General features: G+C 43.5%; 1 protein-coding gene across 1 annotated transcript; it reads left to right on the forward strand.

The window, feature by feature from the left end:
* The first annotated feature begins 6,861 nt into the window (after positions 1-6,861).
* On the forward strand, positions 6,862-12,061 carry LOC148320350 (transgelin-like). Its single transcript, XM_088279392.1, has 5 exons — positions 6,862-7,039; positions 10,708-10,894; positions 10,973-11,141; positions 11,212-11,314; positions 11,437-12,061. Exons 2-5 carry the CDS (start codon positions 10,715-10,717, stop codon positions 11,585-11,587), a joined length of 603 nt encoding a protein of 200 aa, XP_088135518.1. The 5' UTR covers positions 6,862-7,039; positions 10,708-10,714; the 3' UTR covers positions 11,588-12,061.
* Positions 12,062-13,283: the final 1,222 nt, after the last annotated feature.

Here is a 13,283-nt window from a genome sequence, read left to right on the forward strand (position 1 = left end):
GAAGTCAATAAATGATTATGCAAACACTTTTGGCTTCCTGGCCCATCTATCCGTCATTCTTTATTGCTTAATCGTTCACACGGTGTTCAACGAAATCCACGAGTGAGAGTACAGCAGAAAAAATGCGCAACGTCATCTCACGTGAAGAGGCCGATCGGGTCGATCCACGAGACGTGAGGATGAGCCAGCTGTCGGCTTACACATCTGTCCATCAATGTCAGCGGAAGAAGAAGGTGCACGGCAGAAGCTTTTCGAAAATCATCCGCTGTTTATTTGGGGGCTTTTTCAAGTTAATTCCTCACGAAATTATTCCAAGCGACACTTAATGGATATTGAAGTGCCTGTCGGGGTCGGCGTCCAAAAGAAAATCAACTAAGAGTACAATCCTTAACTGTCAAGGCCAACATCAATTTGTTTTTAATTTACCAGGGTCGTCAAGTGATTAATTTTTTACACTAATTAATCACCAAAAAAATGCCGTTATTTTAATTGCGATTAATCACATTTTTCAATTCCAACTTTATGCGTAGCTTGTAACTGATTGATTTTTTTTTTTATGAATGCAAAAATCACCAACTAGGAAGTATATTTAATTCAAAGACTCTTCTAATAGCTTTCTTTGATTCTTAAAGACGATCTCAACTGAGACCTCTTCACAGGCATCTTTCTTGGAAACCTTTCTCAAACTTTGCAAGGCCCAGTGGGAACGTGAGCACCGTGTTTTCTTCTGAGGTGACGTGCAAAAGATAGACCGCTAATATGGAACGATATTTACAATATGGAACGATATTTGCGATATGGAACAATTATTGCAATATGGAACGATATTTGCAAATAATTTTCGAAGTCAATCAAACTGAGTTCAAATGTGTCACTTTAACTTCATTTTTGAATTTTGACAGCCCTAATTTTTTACCCTTTTAAAAGCTTTTTGTTGTTGTGCGGGCTGACACCAGGCTAAAAAAAAAAAAAAAGCAGGTAAGCCATCGGAGCAATTCTGCTCATTTGAGGTGAGGGGAGAGAATGACAGTGAACCTTTTAGCGTTATTAAAACTTGAGTCAGTGCAGGCTGCGTCTAAGCGGCCTAAGGGAGGCACAGGAGAGGAGACAAAGGGATGAAAAGGCGTGTTGATGAAGATGAATTTTGGATCTATTCGTTGACTTCGAGGCCATGCCGGGTTCGTATTGACATGCGATTGACACCGCTGTGTGCGGCGTACGCTGGCATCAACAAGCCAGCCGACAAGCGCGCACGAAACGAGTCGATAAGCGGCCAGACAAAAGCATTAGCGAGGATGTGGCCAGTCTGGTTGCCGTGGTGACAGGAGAGTGGTAATCATAAGCAGTACACACAAGACAGTAATGACGAGCGCAAACGTCATCTACCCGGCCGTCACTCCGCAGATGCCTTGTGGTCCAAAATACTCCGAAGCATGCCGTGTTATCATTTGGCTGATATAAAAGGGGACAGAAGGAAAATACTTTTTTTTATTGCATATATACAAAGAGTGAGTCGGAGATCAAACAACCAAGGAAATATTTCGCTTTTGATTTATTTCTTTCTGGATTACACTGTTATAAAACAGTGCGGCTAATTTTCAATCCATCCAATTTCGGCCCCGCCTCTCCTCACAAGGGCCGCGAGGGTTAGGGTCTGTCCCAGCTATCTTCGGCCAGTAGGGGGGCGACACCCGCAAGAAAAAAACAATTTGCGCCCCCACCCCACAACCCACTCTTTGCCACGACTATAAATGATAGAATTTTCATTGGAAAAAACTCTACACTGTCGATTTAATCCTCGCTGCACACATTGGGCAATGAGAGCGCCACTGCCAACTACTGGACAGGATGTGCAATTACACTTTATTGTAGTACGGCGGTAAAAAAAGCATGTTCCCCAGGGTCACACGGACCCCCCCCCCCCCAGGGGGGCCCGCCCCACTATTTGAGAATCACCGCCCTAATGAGAACAAGAGGTCAAGAAAACGGCAGGATGGGACGTTCATGTCCACTGTACCTCGAGGGACACAAATGCACTCATGCAGTATTTGTAGTTGTCAAAAATTCTGAAAAGGACGTGTACGTGAAGAGCGCTGTCATGAGGATACCGCTTCTATTTTTATTCCTTTGCGATCCATCTACGAGTAAATGCTCAGTCCTTGTGGCATGTTTGCTCATCATCATGTCACTTTTCGACCTCAAGCGGACGCCGAGCGCATCCGTCCAATCTTTCACGTCACAAATCGACCTCCTTTTGGATCGGGGATTTTTTTCTCCACGTCAGTCAAAGGATGAATGAAAGTTTACGCATCGATTTCCATGAACCGGCTCTACACAGGGTTGCTTCGTTCATCAAATTTTCATCCCCGTGTGACCTACATGTCAGTACAGCTTGTTCATTATTAGTCGGCATGAAGAAAGATCATTTCATTAGTCGCTATTGTTCCTTGGATATTTGCCTCCGTGCCTCTCGGCTCATTCATAAAGATGAAAGTGGAGTTGGCGTGTCCCTCTGGAGTGTGCTCCTCCTCTTGCAGCCTCTTAATGTCTTGTGCCATCATTTTGTGTCAGTCTCCATTTTGCGCTCAGCCCGTGCTACCACCCACCCCCCCCCCCCCTTCCTGACACTTGGCACCCGCTCCGTGCCCTTCCTCTCGCTCGCCCCTCTCTCTCTTCCTGTCTCCATCTGCCCCTCTCCTCCTCCACCTGACTCACTGTGCTACTTCTGACCTTGCCTGTCCTCTCTCTTGGGTTTTTTTTTTTTTTTTTTTAACCACCTGGGTAACATTAAAACACAATGACTTCCCCCTCATCTGTCTATCCAGCAAACCATTAGGAAAAGCCTTTTGCCTCAATTGTCACCCTGTTTCCAGCCACCTTTTTCTCTCCATCCCATTTCATGTATGTGCTCTTAAAAAAAGAAATAAATAAAGTGCTTCTTCGTTAATGTTCTGGCTTAGTGATTTTTTTTGAAACTGCAAATTTCTTATACTTTGTATTTTTCTGGGGGTCAAAAAAATATGTTTCCCCGCACCAACTCCATTCTTCAAATCAATACAATAGATATTAAAAGTCTACACCCCCTCCCGGTTTTATGATCCGGCCCAAAGCATGATTCTGCCCTCACTTTTGCTTCATTGTAGGGATGGTGTTCTTTTGGTGGTGGACACTGATGTATTTATGACAAACCTCGGTGACACAATGCCACTAGATGACAACAAAGTAAATAGTGTTAATACTTCTGACCAAAAAGGTTTTTTTTCAGTGAAAACCAGAGGATGGGTACAAACAAACAAACAAAAAAAAAAAATCACAAAAAAACCCATAAGCGAAGCTGATTCAGTAAATTGCAATTATGCTTGTGATGTAATTATTATAATTAGAATTAATTTAATTCAAATGGATGTTAAATAGGTACAAATGAAACTTAAGTGGAGTCATTTCTTTTTTCCAACGAGTGCTTCCGTTGAGCTCGTCATTTGGAAAGGTAAAGCCTGATCTGGTGAGGCGTGAAAGGCAGGATGGCGATAAGTGCGTCAGAGACATAAATAACATGACATCATGCCGGCAAGGCATGGTGTAACCTGCCAGTGGAGACATCAATGAAGCGTGCCAACACAGTACGCTGCCATGGGCACACAATCTTGAAAAATTACAATGAATTATGATATTTAAGACTAGGGGTGTTCCAAAAAAAAAAAAACGGTTTTCATTGTTTCCAACTTGGCCTATCAAGCTATAAGGGAGAGATAAAAAAAAATAAATAAAAAAAAATTAATAAATAAAAGAAAAATCTTGACATATTTTGACACTTGAGCCTGGATCACAACAGAGGCCTGAGAATCGTCAGCATCGTGATTTTTGCCTTGAAGCATTTGGACAACCTGAAGACAGGTGTCGCTTCATCAAGACTGACCTAAAATGTCGTCAAACCGTTTGCTGCTTTGCAATATGAAAATGACAAAAACTAGAGTTTATAAGAATACCTTCGGTACATAATGGAGGTACTCTACAACTTTTACTCACATATCTGAGGAACAAAAATGTCTCTCAGTGAACACGGACATATTATCACACCACTGCACCCACATATCTCTACGGATTGGCTTTAAGAACGCATAAACCTCTACTGGAAGCCCAAATTAGCCTCCGCTGCAAAAATATCCAGTCACTGTGTGGACGCCAAAGTGTGCATTTGTCATCGCGACACGCCTGTTCCAGTTGGTGAATGTTAATAAAAAGAAGTTGCCAACAAATTGCGTTTTTTATTTTTCAAACGCAAACAGAGGTTAGGTGGCCTCCCCTGCGCCGCTAATGATGTATTTACTCTTCACGAAGACACCAGGGTAGGTTGTTAGCGGACCCCGTGGCTCTCAGTCGTTCAATCTCCCAGCACACATCCCCCACACTGGATCAATAAACACAAGCTACATGAATTCAGCGCAAGCCTAATCTCATTTCTTAAATGACTGTCTCACAGACGACATGCGGCCTGTCCATGATGGCTTCCATGCGCATTACACGCTTTTTGTGCCGCTCGTGACGACACCAAAAACACACATCCACCTTGAACATGTCCATTGCGCAGCTGGTGAGCATCCGATGGCCTTCTGAGAGGCGCTAAATGGCATGCACAAGATTTATATGGACGTTTGGGGGTCACAGTCAAGAAGCGCAGTGGCTGCAGCGTGTCCAATGAAACAGCGCCCCGCAGAGGATTTAAGACCACACTACAGCGGCTAATCCTCCAATGAAGAAAAGAAGAGACCATCGATCCCCAAGGGAAATTAGGTTTAAAACAGCCGGAGACTGGCCACCAATGAGCGTTGGAGATATTTACTGTAGCCTAAGAAAAAAAAAAAAAAAAAGACCAAAAAGCCGCGGGCTCACAAAAAAATATTGTTTGGATATTCATGCTGCATCGCAGCAAGTATAAAAGAAGGCTTGGATGTGTTCCCTGCTGTGTCCAATTAGGGCTTGGTCCTGTGTTATCCACTGCCTGTGGTCTATGTAGACTTTTTTATTCATGCACGTCCTGCACCTCATTATGAACACACCTTTCCCAGAGTACAAAGCCACTAATGGTGGAAGGTTGTGCACATGAACTGTTAAGATAAAAAAAGATACAGCACACAATGGAGCTTTTTATCACCCACGACGCAAGCCAATACGACAATGTCAATGAATTCATAAAAAAAAAAAAAAAACGCCTACAGTGCAATACATAACACGCTCAGCAGCAAAGTCGAAACGAGGTCCTCATAGGTATTGAGCAAAAGGTTTCGTTCGATCTCAACCGTATGTTTATGTACCCAATAATAGATCTTAAAAGTCTGAAAACAGAAACATTGCCACCATTTTGGGCAATTATTGCCTCCTTCGTTGTATGAAATCGACTATGATGCCTCCGTCGTCCTTTCTGAATTATTCACCTGCTTTTATTAACGTTCTAATTCTGTCTAATGCGTCGTGGTTTTTTTTTCCATTTGTTTTTTTTGGTTTTTAACACCATGATGACATTACAGTTTTGTATGTCCTCCCGGCGAGTCTTTTTCAATTAGCAGCTCCCAGCAGGATCGTTAACACGCAGCTGAGTGTCAAAGCACCCCAAAACCAAATTAAACCTGTTAGGTCTGTTCACAGGAAAAGCTCCTGTCTGAGCCACCAGATGTTTGGTGCTATGCGGAGGAAGCATAGCGGAGAAAAGATGAAGTACTGCTACAATCGAATGATGCATTCAAGATATATTCATACAAGAGCAGCATTTAAAGCAGCTAAGCTATGTCTACATAAATTCTGGTTGAAGCAGCAGAAGAAGAATCGAAGCGATCAAAAAAAAAAAAAAAAAGTGAAAATACTGTGTCTCAAAATGGACAATATCTGATCATTTGCAGGTCTGCGGACCAAATGCTGCTGGAGGTGAAACCGATCGCTATTTGTTGTTGGAATAATCAATGTACTGTGACAGACAACAAAACACAAAAGTGACAGACGTGATCTAATACTGGGTGTGTTCAGACGAATGATCTTCCAAATTGTGAATCAGAGCCACATGCAAAGCTGGAATGTGAATAGTAGACTGGTAATATGTACACACTGCTTATGTTTTATCTGGTTTCCATGTAACAATTCCACCGCACAACTTTAGGTTCCAGTGCGCGAATGATTAACACTGAAGCCGACGGGACAGTTTGGCTTCATATGACTTTTCTTACAGGAGGTAGTCGTTAAAACATCGTAATGAGTCGACTCATCCCAAACAAGACTCGCCAACATTTCTGAAAGAATGTTTGCTCACGACCCGTAAGGCCTCATCCGATGACTCCGCACGTGTGACGTCATTGTTTGTCGTAAAAAGTCTCGTCATGTGCGGACTTGCTCTCGTCTCTGGCATGTTCAGTATGGGGAGTGTCTCTCCTTGTCGCAAGGAAACAAAATGAACAAGGACAAGCGCGAGCGAGTTTCAGTTCCAACACTTTCATGTCGCGGCCTGTTCCTTTTCACGCGAGATTCAAATCAATGTTGCTTTAAGACTAGACGACGAGAGGCGCGAGATGAGCTCCGTGCGTGTGCTTCGATACTCTCCCCTAAATCGGCCTCCTTCCTGTCCTCCCACAAAGTGTTCTTGATGCCTCTATCATTCCTCCCTCTTGCCCCCACTAATCGAGAGCTGCGGTGGGGCGGGGGAGATATTTGGAAAATGCTTCTCAGTGACCACACCGAACTCCCCGGTCACGTGACCTCTTTTTCCTTGCCTTCCTTCTCCTAAATAAGGAATTACAATTTGCTCAAAGAAAGGCAGAAAGACAAAGGGGCGGGGTCACAGAGTGAAATAAGAGGACGCGAGGGCGTATCTCTTTCTCGGACTCCCTCCTTTCTCTTGAATGCGGTGAAGTCATATATTTGGGGCGAGGGTGTTTGCACTATTTACCTTGGCAACCTGCGCAGTGCACAGTGTACGCTGCCGAAGGGGATTAGATAAGAAAGAGGCGGACGAGTCAAGACAAGACAAGTGGACCTGAACGCTACAGCACGCAAAGTAAGTCAAAGCTCCTTTTTCAGCCCACTTTCACTTTTGGATTTCAACGCGAGCTTCGGGCTCACTTTGTGCGAGAAGTGTCAAAAGTCTCCTTCTACCTGACTCACTCACCCCAAAGAATCGGTTGGTGAAAGTTCCTTCGACCTTGGTTGGAATTGCAGCGTTCTGTTGTTTGAAGTGTTGCTCTCTTTTGGCACTTGTGATGAATTGCAAAACGTTCTAATTGGGAGCAAAACAGACTGGTCAATGGACTGCACAAAAGCAGACTTTTTGTTTGGAATAATTGCTCTATCCGAAAACGACCGCCTAGAGATAGGTCCAGCGGCAATGAATTTGCAGTCTGTCGCTCAACCCCAGCTAGGTTTCATTCAATTGTTCTTAATCAAATTGAGGAGGAATTTGTGTCCGTCATGGCAATGTGATGTGGTGAAATGTGTTCGGGAGCAAAAGTCAACTTGGTGCATCGACTGGGAAATGACAAAACACAGCGAAAGAAAGACTGAAGGCCGCTGATAAACACATGCTGTCATGGCAATCCAAACCATCCACATTGCCAGATTTTGGAACTACAATTCGGACGTTATATGAGTCAAAAAGAGTTTTATGCTGGTCACCATAATATGAGTCGGGTCAAACATGAAACGCATTCATGGCCATTGACGGATAGAGAAGTCCAAAAAGTACATTCATGCTACCTGGGCTGGTCGTGAATGAGTTAACTCTACACAAGATTTGAAGTAACAGTGAAATAGTCGAAACTGTCATTCATTTCTCGAAAAAAAAAAAAAAAAAGTACGTCAGTTAGTCACAGAAATGATAAAAGATTGCAGGCAAGTAACGAAGGTGTGGTTTGTGTCGCAGTATTTGGCATACAAGTGGAAAAAGAGGAACAAAGCCGTGAAATGAAGCGCGACGACGTTCAAATGCATGAAAAGATAACAGCCTCTTCCTTCACGAGAGTTTCAAGTAGCGTTCGCTCTCCTTTTAGAATATGATGAACTTGAACTTTCTCTTTTTCTTTCCTTTTCCTGCTCCTAGTCTGGTAACTTCGGACCCGGTGCCGTCGTTTCCTCGCGGGGCGTATAAAAGTGATTTAAGGGACAAATTTATGTCATGATGTTCTGGGAAAAAATAATCTGTAGTCACTGAAGTTGGTTGCTTCTAATTTTTTTAATGAGTGTACTTATTTTGGGGAGGCGAGACTAATGAGTTTCTTGTTTAACTCGAATGCCGTGCGGGTGTGGCAGCGTTGCCTCTTCCTCTCCAGCCACCTGGCATACACGCCAGCAAAGCCGTGAACGGTCATGAAGCCAAGTGGTAAAAAAAAAAATGCAAATTCCGAAGCATGGAAGACGATACCAATTGAACAGTAACAATGACTCATTTCTCCCCGAGTGTCTCGGAATGTGTGCCACCGTCGGAATTAAATATCCCAAAAGCATATGATTCAACTCCTGCTCTTAAACGGCATCATGTGTTTACAAACATCCCCCCCAAAAAAGAACTTGTGATCGTTCACGCCAGGAGGACCTTGTGACCTCCAATCAGCTGTTAGTGCACGGGTAAACGCTCAAAATGCACGTTAAGGTCAAAACGTACATATTTTTCTGCCTTCATTTCCTTCACTGATAAAGTCCAACTGGAGTAGTTTGGATCTGCCCGCACAGAACTTGAGATTGCGAGCGATAGTGTCCAAGCACATGTTTTTGATAAAGTGCTTTGGAATCAGTTGGCGAACAGGCCTCTGCTCTTACCGCCCGTATAACCGCGGCAACCTCAGACAATAAACAGACGCAAGCCGTGTGACAAAAACGATCATTTGTCAAAAAGCCAGCGCGTCTCATGCAAGTCAGCCGTTTGTTTGGCAGACGACGTCATGGGTGTGCCGTTCTGCCCGGAGGGAACAAAGGTGGTTGACAACACAGAAGCGCTGAAAAAATACGAAGCTCATTCCTAATATCGGCAGTCGGCAGACATACCAACGACCTGTAGGCGAGAAAAAGGAAGTGTGGGAAAAAACTTTCCTTTCGGGGGGCTAAACACTTCCATATGGCTTGGACTCTCCCACACAATGATTGAAATGAGACTTTGCCATGTTCGAAAGCTATTACGGTTTCACTTTTCCTGACTAGACGTGCTTTATGAAGGCTTGAGCAGCTATTAGGGCAGTCCTTGCGGCCGTGTTGTTTGGCATTTTCTTTGGACTCTTGTAAACACATAACGTTCTTTGTTAGCGAGAGAGGAAGGAAATGACAGCTGAATGAGCAAACAGGATGCAGGAAGGACGACTATTCTGTTCAAGCTAACAGGAAGCTCAGACGGCATTAAGAGGTGTTTCAGAGACACCAGGCTGCTGGAAATCATCACAAGGTGCACCTTTTTTTTGTCCAGCCAAACTATGATTATGAATTCTGAGGAATAAAGTTGATCGTTATTTTTTGGTCCATGTGAACAGGGACAGTTTTGAATGGCAGATTTAAAAAAAAAAATGTAATAGTAAAAAAAGCAGGCTGTCAAGTTTATTTAATGGCAAACGGGTCTTAAAAGGCTCCACAAGGCCACAGTTCACAAAGATCGACAAAAAAAAAAAAAAAATCCCCCGGTTTAAACCTCGCATCTGGGAAAGGAAAAAGCAACAGAAAAGTCATTTGGAAAAGCTTGAGAGGGGATCACAGATGAAGGCTTAGCACGTTTGACAGGAAAGAAAATCTATGAAAACACACACACACACCCACGCTCGAGTTGCAAGCATGATATGACAAATAAAAGCTGTACAAAGTGACTTTAAACCGTTTCTGTCAGATAAGCACAATCTAAATCAAATCAAAGTGGCGTTTTTAAAGTTGAACATTCTTATATTTGTGATATTCGGAGGAAAATCGCAATTTTTTTTTTTTTTATGTTTCAGAGTGGTTCACTTTTGACAGCAAATTCAGCCAGCAAAAGAGTAAGCGAGCTCACCCGCAGTGTCACCTCCTCGCTTGGGAATTGAAATAAGAACAACAAGCTGTTTTGGAAATGCAGGGAAGATGCATATTGAGGGTGTAGGCTTCGCTAGCTAGCTAGCTTAGCTAGCTAGCTAACAGCACACCGCAGTGGGAGATGGGCCGTGTAATAGTAACTCAGTACCAAGGGAATTCACTGGATCGCAGAAGCGCTCCAATTCTTTAATCATCGCCAGCTACTGTACATCGCCGCAATTGAGCACGACACAGTTTTTTGTCTTTGAATGTCTTCAGAAATTATCTTCAAACATGTACAACGGATTAAGAAACAAATCTCGCAATTCACTTTACAGGGTCTGTAAAAATGACTGCTAAATGTTTTTTATGAGAGGAAACGGATTGACCGAGGAACAGCTGAATTCTATATCCGTTATATTCGCAACGTTAGCATGAAGAGCGATGCGTTTGTAAATACAAGCGGTGGCACTGAAATGAGAGCGATTGAGGCAAAAACAAAGGAGTGTTTTCGGTCGCGCATGGAAAAAGCGGACAACAAAGCCAGAGCCGAGCTGTGATGACACAAATTTATGTCGCATTTTACCGTCTCTATCGGGTCTCGCTGCACAACTCAGGTATGCACTTTCATCTCCAGGTCAAAGGCCATTAAACGTGCACAGGAAAATCCTCGCGCTGTTTCTAAAAGCGAACGTTCTCTCCTAACAGGCTCAACATGGCAAACAGGGGCCCGGCTTACGGTCTCACCCGCGAGGTGCAGAGCAAGATTGACAAAAAATACGACCCGGAGCTGGAGGAGACGCTGGTGGAGTGGATCGTGGCCCAGTGCGGACCTAACGCGGGTCGGCCAGAGGCGGGCAGATCCGGCTTCCAGGAGTGGCTAAAGAACGGATGCGTACGTCAACTCAAATATTGACTGCAACAAATTGATCGGAACAAAAAAAAAAAAAAAAACATTGTTGTGTGCCTCTAGATTTTGTGCGAGCTCATCAACAGCTTGAGCGCGCCCAACAAGCCAATAAAGAGCAAGACGTCCAAAATGGCCTTTGGGCAAATGGAGCAAATCTCCTTGTTCCTCAACGCGGCGGAAAAATACGGAGTTACGAAAACAGACATATTCCAAACCGTTGACCTCTATGAAAGTAAGTCGGCTTTTAACTCACAACGCGAGTGTTTGCGGCGTGTTTTATTGATTTGATTCTTCATCTCCAGGCAAGGATATGGCGGCTGTCCAGAGGACCTTGGCGGCTCTGGGTAGCTTGGCTGTCACAAAGAATGATGGCAATTACAAAGGAGACCCCGGCTGGTTCCATAAGTACGTCTTTTTTTTTTTTTTGGTCTGACTAAAAACATGACGTCAAAGTAAGCGGATCTGCAAGAAAGAAATGAGTCTTGTCCATTCGGCATATTCCAAAATACATTTCGTTTTGTCTACAGGAAGGCTCAAGAGAACAAGAGGGATTTTTCGGACGAGCAGTTGAGCGAAGGCAGGAACGTCATCGGCCTGCAAATGGGCACAAACAAGTTGGCGTCTCAAGCTGGCATGACGGGCTACGGGAGGCCCAGACAGATCATCAACAACAACTGAGGCCCAAAAAAAATGTTTTCCTGTTCCAGGCCAGCCAGCACCAAAATGGAGAAACTCGCTCGCAGAAAATCGTTAGGCCGGCAGGACAAAATGAGAGCCGTCTGTTTTTCAGACCAAACTGGACCAAAACGGGGACCAAAGCGATCTTGTGCACATAACGTTGTCAATAAATATGTCTTTCACTTCCTGTAGAGCGTCTCTGCTAACGTACGTTTTCTGCAAGTTTCATTAAAAAAAAAAATAATTCGGGCTTAATTTACGATGCGTTCAAGGAAACTCGGCTGCAAACATTCCTAGCCGAAGTGCAGCACAGATTTGAGGGAATCAATTAAACAAGATAGCGGGACGCACTAAGTCATTGCTACATTTCTCTTGACAATAGTCGACCTCGCGAATCAAAATGTTGGCATTTTTTTTGGGGTGTACTACATTCTGTATGAAAATGATTTGAAAATAAAGTTCCATGTCACTGTTTTGGAAGCCTTGTCGAAATTTGGAGTGCAATCAAAACGATCTGGGGAAGTAGGCTGCAAATATGAATAACGGACGACAAATCCCACGAGACTGAAGCTGAGTCAGCTTTTCAAAGCGTGGAACGCGGGCTCCCTCTAGTGGCACGCAAAACAATTACTGAATGAAATGCTTAAACTGTGCACGAGTTAAATATTTTCTAATCATTTACAGAAGATTTGTTAAGTACAGTTTGTTGTATTTAACTTTTTTTTTTTAATTTCTATTCTCCAGGGGTTAACATTTTTTATTTTTTTAAATACCTGAACAGTTCAGAATTTTACAGATGTCCCAAACAAATGTTTGACAACATTGACAGTTTTATATCGTTTGTTTTGAAACGGGAAAGAACAACTCAAGCAAACTCATTGAGTGTTCCCGAAAAAAGCAGCTGGGAGGAAAAGATTTCTCATGACCCAATGGTTCAAATTATTTTCCCTCACCACAGAGTGCACAACCCGGAACATTTTATACGAGTGCTTTCATCCATCCACAGCTGACTTGTGGAGCAAATTTCCTATTTTGAAATAACTTTTTACCTGAAGGTAATTGGCAAAGACATGGTCAGAAGCCAAAGGTTTCAATTCAACCAACGTTGGTGCCAACGCACAAACAGGATAACATATCTTGAAATATAACGTTATCTGATTATTTTAGTGCAAAGCAAAGAACAGCAACATGATAACATCTGCAGCTAAAGAAAAAAAAAGGGGGGGGAGGAGACTATCGTCAGGGAGTGATTACAGTGTTGAAATGTGCAAATCGCCGGGTTTAACTCATTCACGACCAGCCGAGTGTTAAAAAAAATAAAAATGGATCTTTGACGTCTTCAGCCGTCAATGGCAGCAAATGAGTTCAAGAGGACGATTGTTGGGGGCAGCCATTGTATGCACGTGTGCGTGCATAGAACCAAGTTTGGAGTGACTCGAACAAAGGGCAGTCAGGGACGGAGGTCATAACAGATAAGTGAGTTCTAGAAGCAGCGAGGGACGGCGATAAAACATCGAGAACACTCTGCTGTTTCGAAAAGGACACCCAGCAAGGAGCACAGGAAGGAGATTGCGACATGTGAGGTCAGAAAGAAGGTCAAGTCAAAGCATTTTTCAACGAAGGAATAGTTACAGAGGGAGGCCAAATAAAAACGACTTCCCGTTCCCCTTCCTCCTCGTTCTTATCTTGGTCTGCT

This window comes from Idiotropiscis lumnitzeri, chromosome 17 (assembly GCF_059441095.1).
Source record: "Idiotropiscis lumnitzeri isolate Australia: NSW breed Sydney's pygmy pipehorse chromosome 17, RoL_Ilum_1.0, whole genome shotgun sequence".
In the NCBI taxonomy this organism is placed as follows: domain Eukaryota; kingdom Metazoa; phylum Chordata; class Actinopteri; order Syngnathiformes; family Syngnathidae; genus Idiotropiscis; species Idiotropiscis lumnitzeri.